At 35.6% G+C, this 20,743-nt stretch overlaps 1 protein-coding gene across 9 annotated transcripts in view; it reads right to left on the bottom strand.

The window, feature by feature from the left end:
- The window catches only part of Hr3 (Hormone receptor 3), an 86,643-nt gene that overhangs the window by 10,093 nt on the left and 55,807 nt on the right, over positions 1–20,743 (bottom strand). For 7 of the 9 annotated variants that reach the window (XM_071704271.1, XM_071704272.1, XM_071704270.1 and 4 more), the window contains 6 exons: positions 16,159–16,386; positions 8,641–8,806; positions 7,844–8,070; positions 3,826–4,287; positions 1,463–1,735; positions 648–872 (listed from right to left, as the gene is read on the bottom strand). In XM_071704271.1, coding sequence (XP_071560372.1) covers positions 648–872; positions 1,463–1,735; positions 3,826–4,287; positions 7,844–8,070; positions 8,641–8,806; positions 16,159–16,386 — 1,581 coding nt within the window. The remainder of the gene's footprint in view (positions 1–647; positions 873–1,462; positions 1,736–3,825; positions 4,288–7,843; positions 8,071–8,640; positions 8,807–16,158; positions 16,387–20,743) is intronic. The other 2 variants (XM_071704273.1, XM_071704278.1) reach the window with 2 other exon arrangements.

Here is a 20,743-nt window from a genome sequence, read left to right as displayed (position 1 = left end):
GATGTTTCCATACATTATTAAAAAAAAAAAGAAACGCGATTTTTTCATCCTTGATATAACAAATAATGCTGATAAAATAAAGCAATGAAATATGTATTTGTGTATGAAATGGATGATATATATGCAACAAAATATATATTTGATACACAGTATTGATACACTTATTAAGATGAATTTAAGCGTGAGTATTAAAATTTTAAAGTTAATGATGTATACATAGATATATACACGAAAAGAATTTTTTGTTATATTTGACCATTAAATTTGCTACAAACTTGGGACAACTTGGCAACCAAGAAATTTTTAAAATATACAAAAGACATTTTACAAACAACGTGATAAAAATTACCAAGCAGATTGGTAAATTTTGAAAAATTATTGAAATTTCCTAGACATATTTTAGTAAAATTAATCAAACATATTTTATATTTTAATGTAATAGATATTAATATTTTTTATTATGGTAGATATTGATCAGAATAGCTCGCATAAAATTCTTGGTGGTACATGTTGTCCCACAACTACCACGATTTCAGGGTAAATTTTAAGAGAAAATTCTCTCCGTGTACATAGATATTTTTCATAATTTAAAAAAAATTTATGTAACAGACTTGTGAGAAACACTCTTGTGCGTTCGTGCCACTCACCAGGGCTAAGTAGAACAGCCGCGCTATAGAGCGCCAACTCAGTTTCGGTGAGCTTCAGCTCGGCGATGCTTCTGGCCAGCTCGAACACGCAGGAAACAAGCTTCATTTCCGCCGTATCCGTCGTATAAAACGCCTCCTGCGGTAGCAAGGTGTCGCCGTATAGGACGCAGTTTTGCTGGAGATCGAGGTACCTGCTCATTCGTAGCACAGCCAACTCGAAGGAACCTATTACATTTTAGCAGGATATTAGCATAGCTATTACACTTTCTCATTTTCAACTTATCTAGATTCTTTAAGAAACTGACGGAGATTATCTTCACTGTTCTAATGCAACAAGAAACGATTACATATTCAAGCGGTAACTAGTATTTATTAACTTATTAACACTTAAAACTGACAAGTGTTCAAAAAATTTTATTATAATTTTTTTGATAATAAAATATTAATAATGACCAAGGTGAAGAATTGCACGTTGCCAAAATTCACGCAAATATTATTAGGCAACTAAGATCCAGTCTTGACCGTTTAACGGCATTTTTCTTAACTTGATTGTATATCGTATGGTCGTATCTCACTTATTTGTTGTCAATATTAATATTATTTGAAAAAAGAATAAGATCAATAGCAACTGCGGTAAGTAAGTATTATACAGTTACTTACCTGTTCCACTTAAGAATTAAAAGTAGAATAATTAATCTTCAGATTAAATTCTTAAAGATTTGCGGTCAAATCGCGCGCAAGAGCACGCGAAAGAGCAATAAAAATTTTACCGCTGGTAAGCGGGAAACCATGCTTATGCCGATGCAGTTACATACCGGCCTTTAATAAAACAATCTGGTCGTCCTGCGAGAGCTTCATGAATCCAGGGACCATTTTGGCGAATTCGATGATCTGCTGGATGACGGTGGTCAGCTTTTGGGCGCACTCCAGCCAGAGCTGCTCGTGCGCCATGTTCTTGTAGTAGATCATTCTGGAGATGTCGGTGGGCTTCCGGAAGGACTCCTGGATCTGTTCCGTCGACACCAGGCATGTCCTCGCGTGCGCGTCCGCTATCGTTTTCGAGAGAAGCTCGCTGATTTGTGCCGGATCTGCGAAAGTCCGGCGGATTTGCCGCTCGTAATAGGCTCCTTTCCATAATATATATGCGTTTACATTAAAAAAATAATAGCAATATAAAGATAGAACAACTTATTCGGTTTAAAGCGCTTAAACGTGCAATTGTATGATTTACATTAATCCCCCGTTGCAATAATTATCTCTATGTAATCATCTCATAAATTGTTTTTTGTAACTATTGAAGAATTTTGTTCTTATATTCATCATAAGAATTATTTTTTATAAAAAGATATTTGGTACAAGGACCCTAAATAATGATATAATAATGACAATGATTTGAATGAAATGATTTATTCGGTTGATTGTTATGTTGCAAAGACGTAAGTAATTCATGCTGAAGCTATGTTTGTGCAATAGAGTTTCGTGCATATACTTATATATCTGTTAGATATTGATGATTGAAATTGATGATAACAAAATATAGGTATCTGTATATAAAAATATACGGAGTGGCGCGAACCGGCCCCAAACAGTTTTTTTTATAACTGTATTTTGCGTTTGGGGCCGGTTTTATGCGCCACCCTATATAAAACAGAAATTTGTACATGGTTAATTCGGAAAAATATATTTTGTTGAAAAATGTATTTATTTATGTACATTTTTGTACATATATATAATAAACTCAGAAGTAACTTCCAAACAAGAAATACAGCCGCAAAAAAAAGTAATATCAAAAGACTTAAAAATCAACTCTACATTTTGTATAATCGTAATATTATGTGAAATTAATAAAAGCAAAAATGTATAGAATGCCATGAAAAGAAATTTACGGAGTTTATAAATTATTTAACTATAACATTATACAGCGAAAATTAAAAATGGATAAATACACGAAGATTAATAAACGCTAGATTCTACAAAAATGTATTCATTTATGTACATTTTATGTACGTATATATAATAAATTCAAAAACTATTTTCAAACAAAAAATGCAGTCGCAAAAAGTCAATGAAAAACAAATTAAATGAACTCTACATTTCCATAATTATGACATGTGAAAATAACAAAAGCAAAAATGTATAGGAATTCATGCAAAAAGTTTACGAAGTTTACAAATAATTTATGTATAACATCATGCAGAAGAAATGAAAAATGAATAGATATAAAGAATAATAATATAAAAGATTAATAAACGCTAGATTTTACAATTTCTCTGGCAATGTAACCGCAAAATAGGTAAAGCGTGGGAAAGAACATAATTATTTTACATTAATAAACGTTGTATACGTAAAATGAACATTCAAAATAACATGCGTAACGTAAACATTCAACTTTCTAGATAAAGTTTTAGAGGACCAACATTTTATCATGTAATTAAATACACTAAAACGTTTATAATAATTTTATCGCGTCAGCAAGTAGATAGCGTCGTACCTTGTAACATAAAAGAACAAGTAATTACCATTTTTGAATAACCCTTTATGAATTTTTCATGAGGTTGGACTAGTTTCCACGTTGATTAATGAATTTCGTTGGCAAATCGCCTTTCCTCAAGATTTCATATTATAACATAATAGTTTTACCTCACTATCTTAAATTATTTCAAGATATTACGGTATAATATTTTAAATCATTACGGTCCATTTATCTTAGAAGAAAAAAATATGTATGTGTAGATTTATAAGTCCAGTATTAAAATTTTATAAATTGTAAATTACAGAGGTAAAAAGCTAAATTTATAATACAGTGTATATTATTTTTATTTAGTAAGATTTTCGAAGTTTTTCGGATTGCGTTGTTGAAATATACAGAAAATTATATCTTATCCAGGTGTGCTTAGTTTAGCAATTTTTTGTACAGCATTTATATCTAATTTTTATACTACATAAATGTGTGTGTGTGTGTGTGTGTGTGTGTGTAAAACATTTTTTAGAAAATGGAGTACAAACTTAAGAGATTTATCAAAATCAATTCTGATAAATCCCTTCTTAATTAAACTTCACCACGAGATTTCCCTGTAAAATTTCGTTTAGTCCTCCAAAACTTCCCCGCCATGGGGAACGAGCAGGAGTGAGCCTAGGGGGGATGAGGGCATGCAAAGGGACACAAACGTAACCTCACATCTCATTGCATGGGACATACTGGGCAGACTCGGCACTTCGTCATCCTCAGACGGGTTGCTGACCCTCTGTTGCTGCCCGCTAAGGAAGGTCGTCGAGTCAACCATCGTGTACGAGCCGTGGCCCAGGCCGGCGAGCTCGACGGTGGTCTCCTGCTTCACGGCGACGATTCCGCCGCCGCTCAGGGAGCCGCTGCCGCCTCCGCCGCCACCGCCCCCGGCAGCCCCGCCGGCGGCCGCGGTGGAACCACCACCGCCGCCGCCGCCGCTGCCGCCGCCGCTACCACTACCATTACCGCTACCAGTACCGCCACCACCGTTATTACCACCACCACTACTGCCGCCACCGCCGCCTCCTCCGCCTCCTCCGCCGCCGCCACCGCCGCCACCGCCGCCGCCGCCGCCGGTACCGGTACCGCCACCCCCTGCGCCGCTCCCGGTCGTCGAGGCGGACAGAGACTTCCCTGATGTGCCGAAAAGTCAAAGTTCACGAGGGCTTGAATTGGTCTCGAGGGTTGGACCGAATAGGTCTAAATATTTCAGTTCTGTGAATGAGCCCTATGCAGGGGCCTATCTTATGTCTAAACAAACTTGAATGTGTGCAGTGTGTGCACGTGTATTGTGCGTTGTGTATATGCGCACCTCTTACTTCCCTTTTATTAAGGTACAGCTTAGAAAAATAATATTTCTTTTTTTTGAATGTAGATGGTACATATTTAATATATATTTTATTTAAATTTCTAGAAAAATATCCAGAAAGATATCTTTCTACTTAAGAAATTTCAATAAGAGAGAAAAACATCATTCTCGAAGGAAAATTGCATCAAACTTTTTTAAGAGTTGTTCGAAAATTTTTAATTATTAAGTTCCGATAGTTTCAATATTAAATAGTTAGATCTTGTAGTCTTGTCTAACAATAAGTAATAACTAAAGAAAAGTTGAGTGAACTAAAAACTTCTCTGTTAATAGTAATAGTCGACGAAACACTTTGTACAATTGAAAGCGAACTATACAATTGAACTGAAACTATTATCAAATCTGTAAAGATTCACATAAAGTTTCAATTAAAACTTGAAGTGAGTCTCTCAATAAATAAAAAGATAAGTTTACTGTGTCGTATGTCATCGTCATATTTTTGTGAAATGAAGAACGTGGCACGTTTAAATGTTGTGATAATGTTTCCCCTCAGCAAGACTAAATGTATTCTATTCTGCGGCAATTTTGTCGAAATAAAAATTTCAGTTATATTACACAAATAGTTGTTGGGAAAATTTTGCACTCGTATTTGATACTGAATTTATGAAACTAAATCGTGTAAAAACATCTATTATTTGATATTATGTTATTAATTCACAAATAAAACAAATATTTCGCTGAACACAACACTGTTGTGACAACAGATATAAATTTCAATAATATCAATATTTAAAAATTGTTTTTATAGATTTTACATAATCTTATGATTGTAATGAAATTAGAAGAATAAAACTTTTCTTTTAAAAAGTCGTGGTGATATATTGTTTTTCAAATTTCAGTATAATTGTTCTTTCTGAGAATATGTGAATGTGGGTATATATGTGTGTGTGTGTGTGTGTGTGTGTGTGTGTGTGTGTGTGTGTGTGTGTGTGTGTGTGCGCGCGCGCGCGCGCGCGTGTATGTGTGCGCGGTCTCTTCGATAGCGAATAATAAACATCATCAACCGGTTGCACGGTACATCATTGATCCACTTCGTTCCTACGCAAAGTTTCGTCACTATGTATTGAATTGAAGTCAGTCTTGATCGATCTCAGTGAAACTACACGTTGAAAGCTTTGTTAATTAAACCCAAGTCAACTCGAAAACGAACATAATTGATTTTGTGGTGGAAAGACGTAAGTATCGCACGGATACGTTAATAAATTATATATCAAATAAATGTTTAATATATAATAAAGTATAAAAAATATATGAATTAGAAGAATTAATCAATATAAATTAATCATGAACAGTTTTGCTATAATATGTACTTGTCTATTTGAAGTTATAATTTTCCATAATATGGAAATCTTTATACGATCATATATTTATAGAGTATTGATAATGTTCCGGTTAGGTAAACTGTTGTACTTAGTCGAGCAATGTAAGAACAATTTTTGGTGTGTGAATTAAGTGTAAATTGTTATTGCATATACGAATACGAATAAATTAGAAAGATTACTTTCGTGTAAAATTTTCCTGATACCAACGGAAGTACTTGCGACGTAAAAGTGAATAATATTAAAAGATACATTTCAGAATTATTATTTTTTGTGATTAATGATTACGAAATTGAGTTATGTAATATGTACAGTATGATACATGATATATGTGATACATCGTTTGAAGATGTTATCATAGGTCGTTGAACTCTTCTCGATGTTGACTATATAAAGTCGTACAAACAAAAACACATAGTTCTATTTTTTAAAAATATTGACCTTAATATCACAAAAAAATAACCTTGAAAAAAACTTTTTCTGTCATCATAATTGCCCTCTCGAATAGTGCAACTTTTTCTTCAGACATTTTTTTCGTATCATCAAAAACAAGTGAGATATTTCAAATGCTCGAGCTAAGTGAACTAGTAAACTCGAACTAAGATCACCCTGTATGTATATTATGTATAAATGTGTATAAATATGAATGTGCATTATATTAAAACAAAAATTACGAAGAAAATATTTGTGCCAATATTACAAAAACGATTGTCGCGCAATAGAACACGAAGAATATTTGCGGTTTTGCTTGAGAAATCATTATCGATGACAAGGACGTGAGATGGAAGGAACTCTGGTGACATTAAAGACGCGAACGCAATTAACTTCGGGTTAATGACAGTGCTCCGGAATGCATTTAGCGTGCCGGTTACGAAGCGAGAACTTAACAGTCGCGCTCACAAGATTGCAATTCTAATTTAGCGGATATTTATTAAAATGATCTCTTATGTAATGCACTCGTACCAATTTTATCATTTGCCTAATCCGATTTTATCCTTTGCATCGAGATAAATCTATGCTGATAAAAACATTTTCATAGAAAGATATAAAAATTATATTGAATTATATTTACGAAAGCCATCGCCTGTTTTATTATTTTATTGAAATTTCTACCGTTTTGTGTAAAATGAAAGTTTTATGTATCTTCGAAATAAATTAAAATGCAAAAAATTAATAAATGTGAAGAAAGCAGATTAACTCTTTATACTTATATATGTAAACTTTTTAATAAAACTTGCGTATTGAAAATTTGCAATTTATACATAAACATGATATTTTTGTTACTGAAAGAGTATTTCGCGCAAGGCACAAAAATTGGATTATGCAGCGCGGTTTCAGAATTGTCGTCGTTCACTTCTTCAAGAGTTCTTTGAGCAACTTGGAATACATTTTTTTGTAATGGAGATTGGATATTTGTTTTCTCAAACTTTCTAACTTTCCTCATTAAATATCTTAGTAATTAAGCTCTCTTAAAATATAGTTTAATTGAAACCAGCTAAAAAAAGCAGATTATCTGTCGTTATTATTCCCTCATATTTGCATAAAACGAGCCTAATATTTTAATAATCAGATTATCGTTATTATTCGTAAAATTGAATTCAATAAAATTTTTCTATCTTTATTCTCTTCAATATATCAACAACATCTATTATCATAGAAAATATAACTATATATACATATATACACACGCATATCGCTATTTGCTACATTGTATAGCTGAGAAAATAATAATTTTGAGAACCTATTTACATAAGTAAATTCGAACTGTATACGAGTTTTCTTTTTTTATCTCTATTGTCCCTTGATGATAAAAAAAAATTAACTTCGATTCTATTACGAGATTTCTGTTTGTATTACAACTATAATTATATGTCTTATCAATCAATTAATAATAATATGTCACGATATTATTATTTTGTTCGATAAAGTGCGCGCTTACTACACGCATCGTACTGGGATTAATGGGTCCATGTGCATCAGGAATTGCGAATGAAGCACTACTTACCGGTAGTGACCACGCTGGGCAGCACCCCGGTCGCGGTGACGGCCGAGGGTGTGTCGGGCGCGACGGTGTCTGCGACCTGCGTCTGCGTCGGTCTGGGGTCGTAGGTCGTCGTGCTGTCGACGTAGTCGGCGCTAAGCTCGTAATTCGTCATCGCCTGATGATTGTAATTCGTGTAACCGCCGGTGCCGGGACCCGACGACGCGTACTCGCTACCGCCGTACGTGTACCTGTCGAGGACAAATGATAGGTCCGCGTGAGTCGCGACCGTACGCGAGAAACGCGCAAGATTTAATCGGACAGAAGTAAGAGGAACGCGTGTTTTTCCACGGCGCCCATGTTTAACTTTACATTGCGACAATGATAGCTACAACGATAGCTACATTAAGCTGGCGTGTGCGCTCTTTATCAGTTACAGATTTTCTACGTTGAGTACACTGTTAAATATTAAAGGATGAAATTTAAACCAATACCTTGAGTTAAATAACGTTTTGTTACTTTTAACTACCTTGTGTGTCGAAACTTATTATTTCAACACAACAAAGTATTATTTTAACTCCATTGATTTAGTTAAACATTGTTTTAGTTAAATTGACGATATATTGAGTAGAAGCAAGGCGACTTATAGGAATGGTTGAAAATGACTCAAATTGAGTAATAATTTGACACTAAAAATTTAACAGTGCGCTACGAACAGATTCTACTTAATAAAGTACCGGGCATTTCTCAAAGAAATGTAGAAAGATTTGATTGATAACGTACGTTTTTCTATTCCAATATATACTTTTAGCCATACTTACCCGCCATTATAAGGATGATGTTGATCCGAACTGCTCGGCGTCTGATGCTCGAACACGCTGCTGTCCGGCGCCGTCTCCGAAGCCGCCCTCATCTGCGCCCTGTGGAATCTGACTTCATCTTCGACCTTCTCCCGTTGTTTCTTCGACATGCGCCCAAATTTAACGGCTTTGAACAAAAGCAAAAATTTCATCGAGATTATATCGGATCATTTTAAAAAATTGGATTAATATTAAAAATATCACTTATTTGGATAACATAATATGACAATATAGTCACGTGCGATTGTCATGTTTGGACCGTACTGATTGCGAGAAAATATTTTTTCAAAAAAAGCGTTAAAAAAATTTTTTTATTACTTCAAGTTTCCATATCGAGCAACAACGCAGAATTGTTTGCCTGAACAAAAAATGGCAATAAAATCAAATTTAAAAAATGTTTTCCTTCACTTTGACTGATTTAAACAAGAGAGTATAGCGCAAACAATACGAGTTATAAATATAAATTTCAGGAGCCTAAGAATTCTGCAAAATAACGCACAATTTAATTATTTAGTGGATTTTATAGAAACTTTATAAAAACTTATACTGCGCATAAATTTCTTACCATAACCTTATAAATATCGATTCTATCTTACATTTATTAGACAAAGTTATATATGGGCGACATAAAAATTTTATTCTGATTTCTAGCGCAGCTTTCATCGCAGACAAGGCAAAATATATGTATAATCGAATAGCGCAAACACTCTTCTTCGATTGTTTCCTCGTCTCTCTCTCTCTCTCTCTCTCTCTCTCTCTCTCTCTCTCTCTCTCTCTCTCTCTCTCTCTCTCTCTCTCTCTCTCTCTCTCTCTCTCTCTCTCCCTCTCTCTTCATTTTCGAACTCGTTATCGACAATTACGAACAATTATAGAATTCAAATGAGAAGCGATCATCGACGCGACGATTCGTCGCGAGGCGATAAAATCTAACGGGTGTTCCGTAGATTGATCGAGATCAAGTAGCACGCGATCCTCCTCCCATCGGCGGCGCGGCGGCCGCTCGGTCGACCGGTCGGTCGGTCCCTTCCTCGCCGCGAAGAAGGCTCGGCGAGGAACGCGGAAGAGCCTCGCCGCGTCCTCCTCGTCTTCTTCGGCGACGCTATCATCGTCTGGTCGCGACGCACCCACCCGATGACGTCACACGCACGAACTATAGCTCGGACAAACGCATGTACTCTGCCCCGAAAGCGTAACACGTTATTCAGAGTATCTGATGTAACTTCACATACATATTTCGCGCATTGACACTTTTTGGATATTTTGGAGTGGATTTTTCCTTAATAAAAATTATAACATCATTCTTTCAAGAGCAATCGAAAATTAAGAGTTTGTCGTAAATTAAAGAACCCTAGATATTCTTCTTTAATTAATTTCAAACAAATTTTCTTTAGATGTTTTTCTTATTGAATGCTTTTTATTTATTGGAATAATTAATACTAAATATAAAAGGGTATTAAAATAAAAGGACGCCCACAAATGTTAACGATAAATGTAATTCATATTGAGCAAATGAAGAATTTCATTGTGTGGAATTTATATATGTCACCTTATATATTACTATTGCATATCTAATCGACGATCATCGGGGACCAAATCGTGCTTTACTGATCATCCCCTACATATTCCGATGAGACCAATTTTAACTTTAATTCCCAAGCTGGCTTGACCTTTTTCGGTAGCAATTTATAGTACTGACATTTTACATTTGTGCGCGCATTTAGGGTTGCTAGATTATTACCTGTAAACTTTGAAGAGTTCATTGTTTCTTATTAATGTAGGCATTTAGTTTCTTTTCGAAATTCAAATTATTTAAAATTAGTTTCACGATTCTGAGTTCAAAGTTAAACTCAAACGCATGTACTCGTGGAACAAGTCAAATTTACATTTAGCAAGAAAGAATTCTCAATTCTCCTTTGTTTGATTTTTTATCTTAAATTTAACGAATATGAAGAAGATCAAATCTGCTATGTATTACATTATTACACGAATGTAAATTATACAAAAACTAAATATCTTTTAAAAATAAAATTGTTATAATCACAATCTTTTAATTAGGACATTTTCTTTTAGACTGTCTTTCATTTTTTCAGTACTAGAATAAGTTTATTTAACGCGTTTCCTATTAACTTATCTGATTCAAAAGTTATTGTATCTTGATTTAAGAGAGAAAAGCGATCTTCAATCCAAAGTAAAGCGATTATTTACATTTTTTAATTTAACCAGATGAAAGCAAGTTTTTCGGTCGCTTTGCCCGCGGCATTAATGCATTCTCAGTTTATCCAGTCGCTACACGCATTTAGTCACGCGCGTGCGTGTTACGAGGGTGGTCGAGGGCTCGAATGACAAGAGGGGAGAGGGAGGCAGGTCGAGGGTTGATAAGGGGGATAGCTATGTCAGCGGCTAACCGAACAGCTATCGTGCGAAGGCACGGCGAGGAGAAGAGGAAGGAAGCGGAGGGTGATCGACCGAACGCGCGGATAAAGCATAAACGAGAGAACGAGACGGAGAGAAAAGGAAGGAGACGGAGACGGAGATGGCAACAGGAAGAGTATGCACCAACCGGTAGCTTACGATGCACTTTCTGGCATTCTGTGTACGCGCGCGCGCTCATACGTTGAGTATAAACGATGTATTTGCAGCTTATCGCGCCGGAGGGTAAATAAAGCGATATTGAATCTGAAATGCGGCCCCCACCCTCCCGCCCTCGAGACGAATAACCCTGTTACTGAATCCTAGTTTAATCCTTTTGAGTCCGAGTACTTATTTGTTAAAAAAAAACTCTGAAGTTAACAAACGTTTTTTTATATCATTTATAAGCGACAATTGAAACTAGCACAACTTGAGTATAATTTTGCGTGCGTATGAATGCAATGCATTGGTAATAATAAAAGCAATAAAACACACATTTAGTAACACTATGGTACGTTTTAAATAATTAAATTTAATTAAGCCGTATTTAATTAATTATCGCCGATATATACGTGCGGCATGTGAATGTCATAATTATTTTTAGAAATTTATTTTAAATGCATGTACTATATATTATAATTGTAAAAGTTAAAATTAAAAATTCTAATTTAAATTTTGTAAATTATTTTCAAAATGCAAAACATTTCAATGACAAATTTAAATCTCAAAGATTTAACCTCAAGTATTAATTTATTTCAAGCATTAAAAGCATTGAAAACATGTGTTACTATAATAAATAACATTTTTATTTTTATAGAGTATACACACCTACATTTTTTTACGTGAAAAGTGCTATTAAATTTGATTAATTGTCAACAATTTCGCAACTATTATAAACGAATCTACACCGAAATCAATCTTGATATCCGTCGTTATAATCAGCATCTTTATTGACAATGCGTGACTTTTAAATTATACAATTGTCACATGTTACATTCTACTGATTATCTATTTATTATGTCCTTTTCTCTACTAATAATTTTAACGGAGAGCTTGAGTGTTTGTGAATCGCGCGATGTTATTTATTCGTAGCCAGATAAAGAAAACCGCACTTGATAATTGGCCATCGAAAAGCAGGAAATTGTGGTTATGCCCGAATATCGCGGCTAAATATCATCCGAGTCGTGTGAAATAACAAGACGTTCCACGTTATTCATTCGATATTGCGCAGTTATTCATTATAAAAGTAAAAAATGAAATATATAATTAAGTTAATAGAGTGGATGGGGGAAATATGTAATATAAATTATTGTGTAATTATAATATAAACTGTGGAAGTAATGTACGAATAGAAAGAATGTAAAGCAAGAGCTAAAAATATAGGTATAATTTTCAAGTTATTATTAGTTAATTAGTATTATATTTATATTATAATATTAACTATTAACAATAATTTTTATTCAATTCCAAAACACCATTGAAATGTAAAACTCTAAATTGAATTTTAAATCGATAGTATACAACATATCTGGTTTATAATAAAAACTCAATCAGTACTATTTTGATATTAAAACATTTTTTGTAAATTTTATTTTGATTAATTATAACATTTTATTTGCTTTTATATTATATATAATTCGTAATTAAACTATTTTTTATTAAGAATTTTATAGGTATACAGGTACTATAATGTCGAAGTAATCTGCGACATTTCAAAGATCTTTGATCGTTGAACGCTCGATTTAGATTCGCGGAAGTAACAATCACAGGGCAACAAAAATAGCCGGCGCATATAAAATTTATGCCGCACTTCTGCGAGTCAGATCGGGTTTATTTATCGAGCAATGTAGAGAAGCTCAGCGACATGAGATCGAAATAAATTTACTTAATAAGTACACCCAAAAAAAAGTATTCTATTTACAAAGTGAAATTTCCTGTAATCCTATATTCTAAGCAAAAACTTTTACAGAAAGAGTATTCCTCTGTCAATAAAGTGGACTATTCATCAAAAATCTATTACATATTATTCTAACGGTTTTCCTCTTGTATTAAGAGGAATATGTTTACTTGAAACGGAATATAATCTGTATACAAGAGGAAAATGATATTAAGAAGAGCAAGATTGTAAATGCAAGACGAATTCCTCTAATTGTAAAAATATTGTGCTTAGAATATTTTTCTCTTGATTTTAGAGGATTCCTCTTGAGGCCATATATAAGAGTAAAATCCGCTAAAATTTAGAGGATTCCGCTAAAACTGAGATTATTTTTTTTTGGGTGTAGTGCTATATTTATATTTTGTTTCACAATATATCGAAAAAGAGAACAAACGGTGTTTCAAATGTATCGAGGAAGATGAGAAACAATGCTTTCAACGGTATCTAGAAACAAATTTCTCGCGCGAAAATTTTAAATTACAAATTTTCTGTGTTAATTACATTATTAATAAATTTAGTTAGTACACCTATCATTGTTATGCGGAGAGATATGTTCCATATTAATTATAAAGTAACATTTAATTAATTTATTACCTTTTTACACCTTAATTTCAAATTCTAAGTAATCTGAAGAATACGTATGTAATTAGGACAATTTCTAACAATCAATTAATATTTATAACACACTGAGAAATAAACCCGGTTTTTGATGTATATCTTTTTTTAAAACAACTGTATGTATCGATAATCGTACGACATGTATTACTGTCGACTATGTATTACTGTATTCGTGTATATTGATAAGAATCCAGTTCATCGTCTCTTCTCTCGATGCACGCCCGCGTGTATAACCGATGCATCTTGGATGTATTACCATGTGAACATTTATCCACTCGATACATCATTGTGACGCGATGTGAATGACACGTTACCTTTTTACCAATCAACTTAAATCAGTTGTTATAAAATTTTAGTTTTATCTGTTGTTTGCTATTATTACCAAAAAAAGAAACCATAAACTTAATATACAGAATTGTATAATACAACTATATATGTCATTTTTACGACGTTTATTTATAGAGTTAGCCTTGAATCCATTTTCCTTAAAATTTTCTATGCAATTCTTGAGATAAATTCATCCACCTGCTATATTTGTACTAGAATTCTATCCCAATGTATTTATTTAATCTTATTGCAGAAGGTAGCAGATTAGTATCAAACATTTATTTAACTTTAAATAATTTATTTTTCAGTAAGAAATTGAAATCATTTTGCTATATTTTATATAAATCATCTTGTTATACTTTATTTATAGAAATATATATTCGGCTAATAATAATTTTATAACTTTTTTCGAAATAAACCGTTTATATAACGCTATAATTTTAACTTTGTAATTTGAATTTCGACATGTTTTATATTTTTATTTAATAATTATTGTCAAAAATTGCAATCTTTAGTTTAGAAAAATCAAATAACCTCACATAAATAAAAAATTAATTGCCCAATATAGAATATATGCTAATAAATATTAAATTCTTCTACTATATCAATGATATAATAAAATGATCCTATAATTATATATAGAGGAAAGTCCCCTATTATGAGATAGATTTCTAATATGAGATAACAGGGTTTCTTTTAAACTATTAGGTCCTATCTGGGCCTATTAGTTAAAAAGAAACCCTGTTATCTCATATTAGGAACCTATCTCATAATAGGGGACTTTCCTCTATGTATAAATTATAATTATATAAAAATACTATAATTGTTACGAGTTATGCACGTGTCTTTTACCGATTTACCAATATTTAAATTTTTAAAAAAGCTCATAGGCGATATAAAGGAATATGAGACTTTATTTGGGTCTAGGACTACCATCTCGATCATGGTTTCCGACCGGCTTCGCCCGATAGGCTTTATCCGTCCACCCACGAGGTATCTTCCGTCTCTCGTTTCGTCTTGACGGCCTTGTCTATTAATATCACAACCGTCTTCGAGAATAGGCTTCGGACAGCGGCGGTTTAACGCACTGAAGACAGTTCGTGGTTCGCTCCGATAAAGTGCAGCGATGACTCGCCGCGAGGAGGAGAGACGGTTTCTGATAAGGGGTCGTGCACCCCGGGTTGGCACGCGTAGCGTCTTGCTGCAATCGGTATACAATATATGCTGCCTTCGTCATCCGCTGACGTTTCTTTCATTTTTCCGTGCGAAACAATCGATCTCTCGCATCATTTGTGCACGGTACGTTACGCAACTCGCTACTAAGAATTAATAACTCCCTCATGTACTCATTATTTAATTGGTAAACCTTTAAAGGCTACAAGATAATGCAATATTATTATATTACAACTTTCTAAGTGAATTAGATTTAGTTGTTGATTTTTTTGAAAAATGACATCCAGATTGCTTTTCAGTTATTTTAAAATAAATAAAACTACAATACTTTTGTGTCAAATAATCGTGTTAGATAAATGCATTTTTATCCTGCACTTTTCTTCACGTTGCATTATTCGTTTGTATCGCTTTATTATCTGCGTCGAGTAAATATCGGACATCGGTTCGAGCGTATGTCGTGTCCCCGCGCGATAGTCCTTCGAACAAAGAAGCTTTTTAAAGAGTTCGTGTGACGCCGAACTATCCACTATTCCGCGCTGATCCCACAGAACTATATCGCGCAAAACTTGTCCGCACTTGTTACTGACCCCGTGCGAATGTGAGTATTGTACAAAATAATACACGTCCGATACACAAATACTATTTTAGATTGTTTTAAGATTTGATTAAGTTTCTCGACTATATTAGGCGATAATGATGCAATTAGCTTTTTACGTATTACTTATTAATTTTCTCATAAACAAATATTTTCTCATAAACGTTCATAATCTTGTCATATATAAATACCATAGATGCCATGGCACTTATGGTGCAAAAGTAATTTTTGTATACAAAATCCGAGAATGAGACACGATGCTGGATGTGAATCGTATATACTTTTCTAACACGAGAATAATGCGTGAAGATATAAAGCTCTCTACGTCTTCCCACTTGGAGAATCCCGCCGAGTGACAAGAGAGCGATTCGTCTCCTCTGAAAGAAGGTGACGAAAGGTTGGAGCAGTCGAAAGCACTCACCATCTCTTGACATGCCGAGGCGTAGGCACTTTTGCAACCGACAGTACTGGCACCGGTTTCTGTTTACACGGTCGACCACACAATTCTTGTTCCGCGGACATTGATAGTTGACGACCGACGACTGCGACCGCCTGAAGAAGCCCTTGCAGCCCTCGCAGGTGATCACGCCGTAATGCACGCCGCTGCTCTTGTCCCCGCATACCTTGCACGGGATTATCTCGATCTGGGCTGCAACCATAAAAGAAACAAACATCTCAATTATGAGCCCCTATCAAGGATGTATCGCGAAATCTTCCCTCGCTTTATAACCCCCTTTTACTTTTATTTCCAGTACTTTATTGAGGCTTCAGGGCTCATTCGTACACATGTAAACCTTGATGTGCACTAACGGACAAGTTATTTCCTTCTGTCTGTCTTCTTTATTACAATGCGTCTCAAATTTCTTCGCTTTGAATATTTCCATTAAATTACTATACGAAATGTAATTCTCTATTTAATATACACATATTATGACTCCTTCATTAAGAATGTATTATAAAGCACTTCTGCGTTTTAAAATAAAAAATAAATTTGTAAATAATATAACAGAATTTCTTAAATTAAGTACGTTCTAGAATCCTATCTAAAAAAGGCATGTAAAGTCGATACTCGAATCTATCGAAGTTTATTGTCGCTTTTCCGCGATGCCGATTGGTTCTCTCGCTGCGCTTACTTCATTTGCAGTTGTCATCGTATATTTTGACAGTTGTGTGTATATATCAAGGAGTTAATAGTGTAATAGTAATAGCATAATGTTAAAGCAATAGCGCGCGCGAAGCGCGCGTCTGTGGTGTCTAGTTATATATAAAATTGATATAATTATATGACAAATATATAATATTCTGTGTCACGTATAATAATTTTATTCCTTACACCAGACATTATATCGCTAATATTAATCGAGTTAAGTTATATATAATAGAAATTATATTAAAAATTTTGATCTATTTACAATCCGAGTGGATATCTCCTAGTTTCGGTACTTTAATAGCTCTACCTCGTATCGAATTAGCCTGCAGTCTGCGATCGTCGAGGATCGCGCTGCCAGCGCCGGAGGGAGGCTGCGCGGATCTCTCCCTCGATCTCGATCTTTCCGTCGGCTGAGGACTCGTACTGTCCGCACCCCATGTAGGCCCGCCAAATCCTGACAGACTTCCCTCCATTTACGGATCTTTCTTACCGGTTTCATTTACGGTCTAGCGCGGGGAACAATACCGGCACACGATCCCGAAGATCCACGCGCGTGATTACGATCAAAATTGTCCGTGAAATCGGACGTCCTTAATTAGTCTTTAATTAGTCTTTGTCTTGAATGCACACCATTTATTTTCACGATATGCTTTGTGTGGAGTATCGTACAAAAGTACGTAGTCATTCCCGAAATGCTTTCGTTGAATGTGCTTGTGTCCCTTAATTAAGTAATAGTATTTAGAAAGTTGGAATTAAACAGAGCGACGTAAAATTTTGAAGATTAAATTAATTTTTATTACATGTTTGATACTGAATTGTATTTATTGCTAAATTACCTAAATTGTTTTTTTTTCTACATTTTTTTTAAACATAAAAACATCATTATGAAAGAAGTAATTTGATGATATCTACATTGAAAGAATTTAAGGAATACTTCACTAAATTCTATTTGGTTAAATATATCTAGTTTTTAAACAAATTTATGAGTCTCAAAATCTATCGTTTTCTTTATCTGCTAGGGTTTGAATCAAATTCTTCGTTCTCTTATCGACGCTGACTGAAGATAATGGCATTCAAACGTACACTGTGCTATCACAATTTAATTCGATTTCTAGTAAACACTGGTGAACCGCGCGACTCGACATATATCTGTATTACATTCACAGGCTGGGAACTATCTTATTTTAAATTTATCGTTAGTACAGTAATTAAAATTAAAAATTGTAATTTTCGTTAGCTTTTACTCTTAATTTATTAAAGAATTATAGACTGGTAGATCTTGTTAGCTTGTATTAGAAGGCATATGCTGTCACTCACGCATTAAAACAGAGAAATCTAAAAGCGAGTTCGCTCTTCACTCGTAATTACACAGTTATCTTTCCAATTTCCCGATAAATTGAATTAGTAATTTCCGAGATTCGAAAGGTTGTCGAGAAATTCGGGCCATCATCCCAAGCGGTGGGCCTTAGCGGCCGGAAAAAAGTTCCGACGCGAACGCGAACGCTGCCTCTCGTGTCGCGAAAAAGGGTGGGCGGGGTGGGCAGGGAGGACGTGATTATTCGCACGTGCGCGTGTGCGTGCACGGAAACGAGGATTCGGTGCGCGGCGCGGCGCGGCCGGCGGCCGCCGGCCGCCGGTCTCCCGTCTGGATATATATCGCCCGAGTGCGCTTCTCCCGTCCGGCAACTCTAGCGCCACGAGCAGAACCGTCGAGGCGCTTGCACCATACATACGCGGCACCGAACATTACATAACCGAGAACGATGAACCCAGAGTACAGTCACCCGGCACGCTCGCATCTTCGACGTGCGTCATGCGGAGAGCGCAGCGTGCATCGGCAACGGCGGACAGGCGCTCTATACCCGGAACTCCCGAAATCGAAGCGAGTCGTTTTCCTCTTTATGCCACGCCGCGACCGACGTGTCGTGTCGTTGCAATTTATGATGCAGTTCTTAGTTATTGATACATAATAAATCACTGGCTGCACAGTAGAACTGGAATAACGGGTGCTTGTATGAGACATTAACTTTAATATTTATTAAATCTAATAAAATAAAATATAATTAAAGTTTTATATTTGTTATAGAGTATTTCGCGATTTTTCGAGAACTTTTTATATTGTTTTTTAATTATTGTCTTTAATTATTATTATCTTCATTATCTTTGGTTTGCTTCGTTAATCTCCTTTTCTACAACGACCAAGGTAGCTAACGCCTCAGAAAAAGCTTTCTTCTATTTATTCTATAATTTTGTACCAGAAGTCTTGTTTGTATCGTAAAGCGAATTTTTATTCGATTTTTCTTACATCGCAGCGATTTTATTCCGGTTTCTTTTTTTAGATTACAATTGTACATTCATTACGACAAAGTTTTGTATAACGCGTGGCATCGCCTCTTCTTTTTATCCAATTTCATATACAGGTTGTTACTGTCAATATTTAACACAATGTCATGTCTCGCAAAGCAATAAAAACTTTTATATATATAAATTAGTATATTGTTGCCATTATCTATCGGTAGTCTATTTTAATTTTCCTCATTATAACAATTGCTTCGTTTGCTCATAATAAGCTTTATCATTAAATCAAGTTTATGAAAAGACGTATAAACAGCGACTCGCATAAATAAAGTCTTCCTGTAAGTTATATATATCCCTTCCGCGGAAATTGTTGCAATATAACTTTACTGGAACGAGGAAATGTTTCGGCAAATAGAATGGAATATTTTTTAAGTAAAATTCTGAACAATCACAATCATTGTATAAAAGTTACTCCTAAAATTTTTCCAAATCACTACGTAAAATTGCGAAGCTCGATAATTAATATAAAGAGAGGGCAAACGAAAAAGAGCTCGAAAATGAAATCCGTATTAGGAGACTCAGAAATAAGAATTTGTGCATGTTACTCCACATTGATCGACGAAATATGAAGTGCAAATAGCTTCACGTTCCATTATGAAATTCATAAATTATGTTAAACATGAACTTCCCATTCGCGCAGTGTAATCTTATTTTCTTCGGGATCTTAGGATCTCCACACGGACGTGCGACTTGTCCACCGTGTACGCCGCGCGACACGAATAGTACGTGTAAATCGCGAGAGCCGCGCGCAAGCGCGCGACAGAAAAGTATCGGAGATCACGCGCGTGTACGCGCGACACACGCGCTCTTCCTCGCGATTTTCCACCTGGAGCCGATCCAGCCGCGCAACTCGATCGCACTCCGCGTTCTCGTCGCACACGTTTCACACGTACACTCGCGCGAATTAATCCGCGAGACGATTTTCGCGCGACGGAGCGGAAGACGTCGACGACGATCGGCGAGTGAGAAAAGACGAGCATGGGAACGCTCTGGCGAAATCGAGATTCCTCGTCGATAAGACCGATTCACTCGGACGAACGCGACGGACTTCCGTTCGAGATGCCCGCGCGTCTCCAGATGACGACGGGACGACGAGGAAATCTCACGGAGAAACTGGTGCGAGGATGAATAAAGAAACGGAGCGAACGGAGCCGGGAGGAAAAGGGGGAGAGAGGCGAGGAGGAAAGCGAGAAAATGTCCGCGTGTTAATACTACGTGTCGGTGCACGGTCGGCGTGGGAAACACTCGCGGGCCACACTCCTCGGATTTCTTCGGTCAATCGAGAATTTCGGGGGGCATCCGGAGCGTGTATGATCGTAGCGAGCGGAGAACGAGCGTACACGCGACGCGACTGCGTTCTCTCTCTCTCCTCGTCTTTCCTTCTCACTCTTCTCTCTCTCGCGCGGGGAGAACACCGACCTCATTGCTCTCTCTCTCTCTCTCTCTCTCTCTCTCTCTCTCTCTCTCTCTCGCGCGCGCGCGCGGCCGGAAAAACTCG

The sequence above is a fragment of the Temnothorax nylanderi genome, unplaced genomic scaffold (genome assembly GCF_030848795.1).
Source record: "Temnothorax nylanderi isolate EJ_2023f unplaced genomic scaffold, tnyl_v1.0 TNYL_tig0040_pilon, whole genome shotgun sequence".
NCBI lineage: Eukaryota > Metazoa > Arthropoda > Insecta > Hymenoptera > Formicidae > Temnothorax > Temnothorax nylanderi.
The sequence above is the reverse complement of the archived record's forward strand: the minus strand, read 5'-3'. Positions and strand labels throughout refer to the sequence as shown.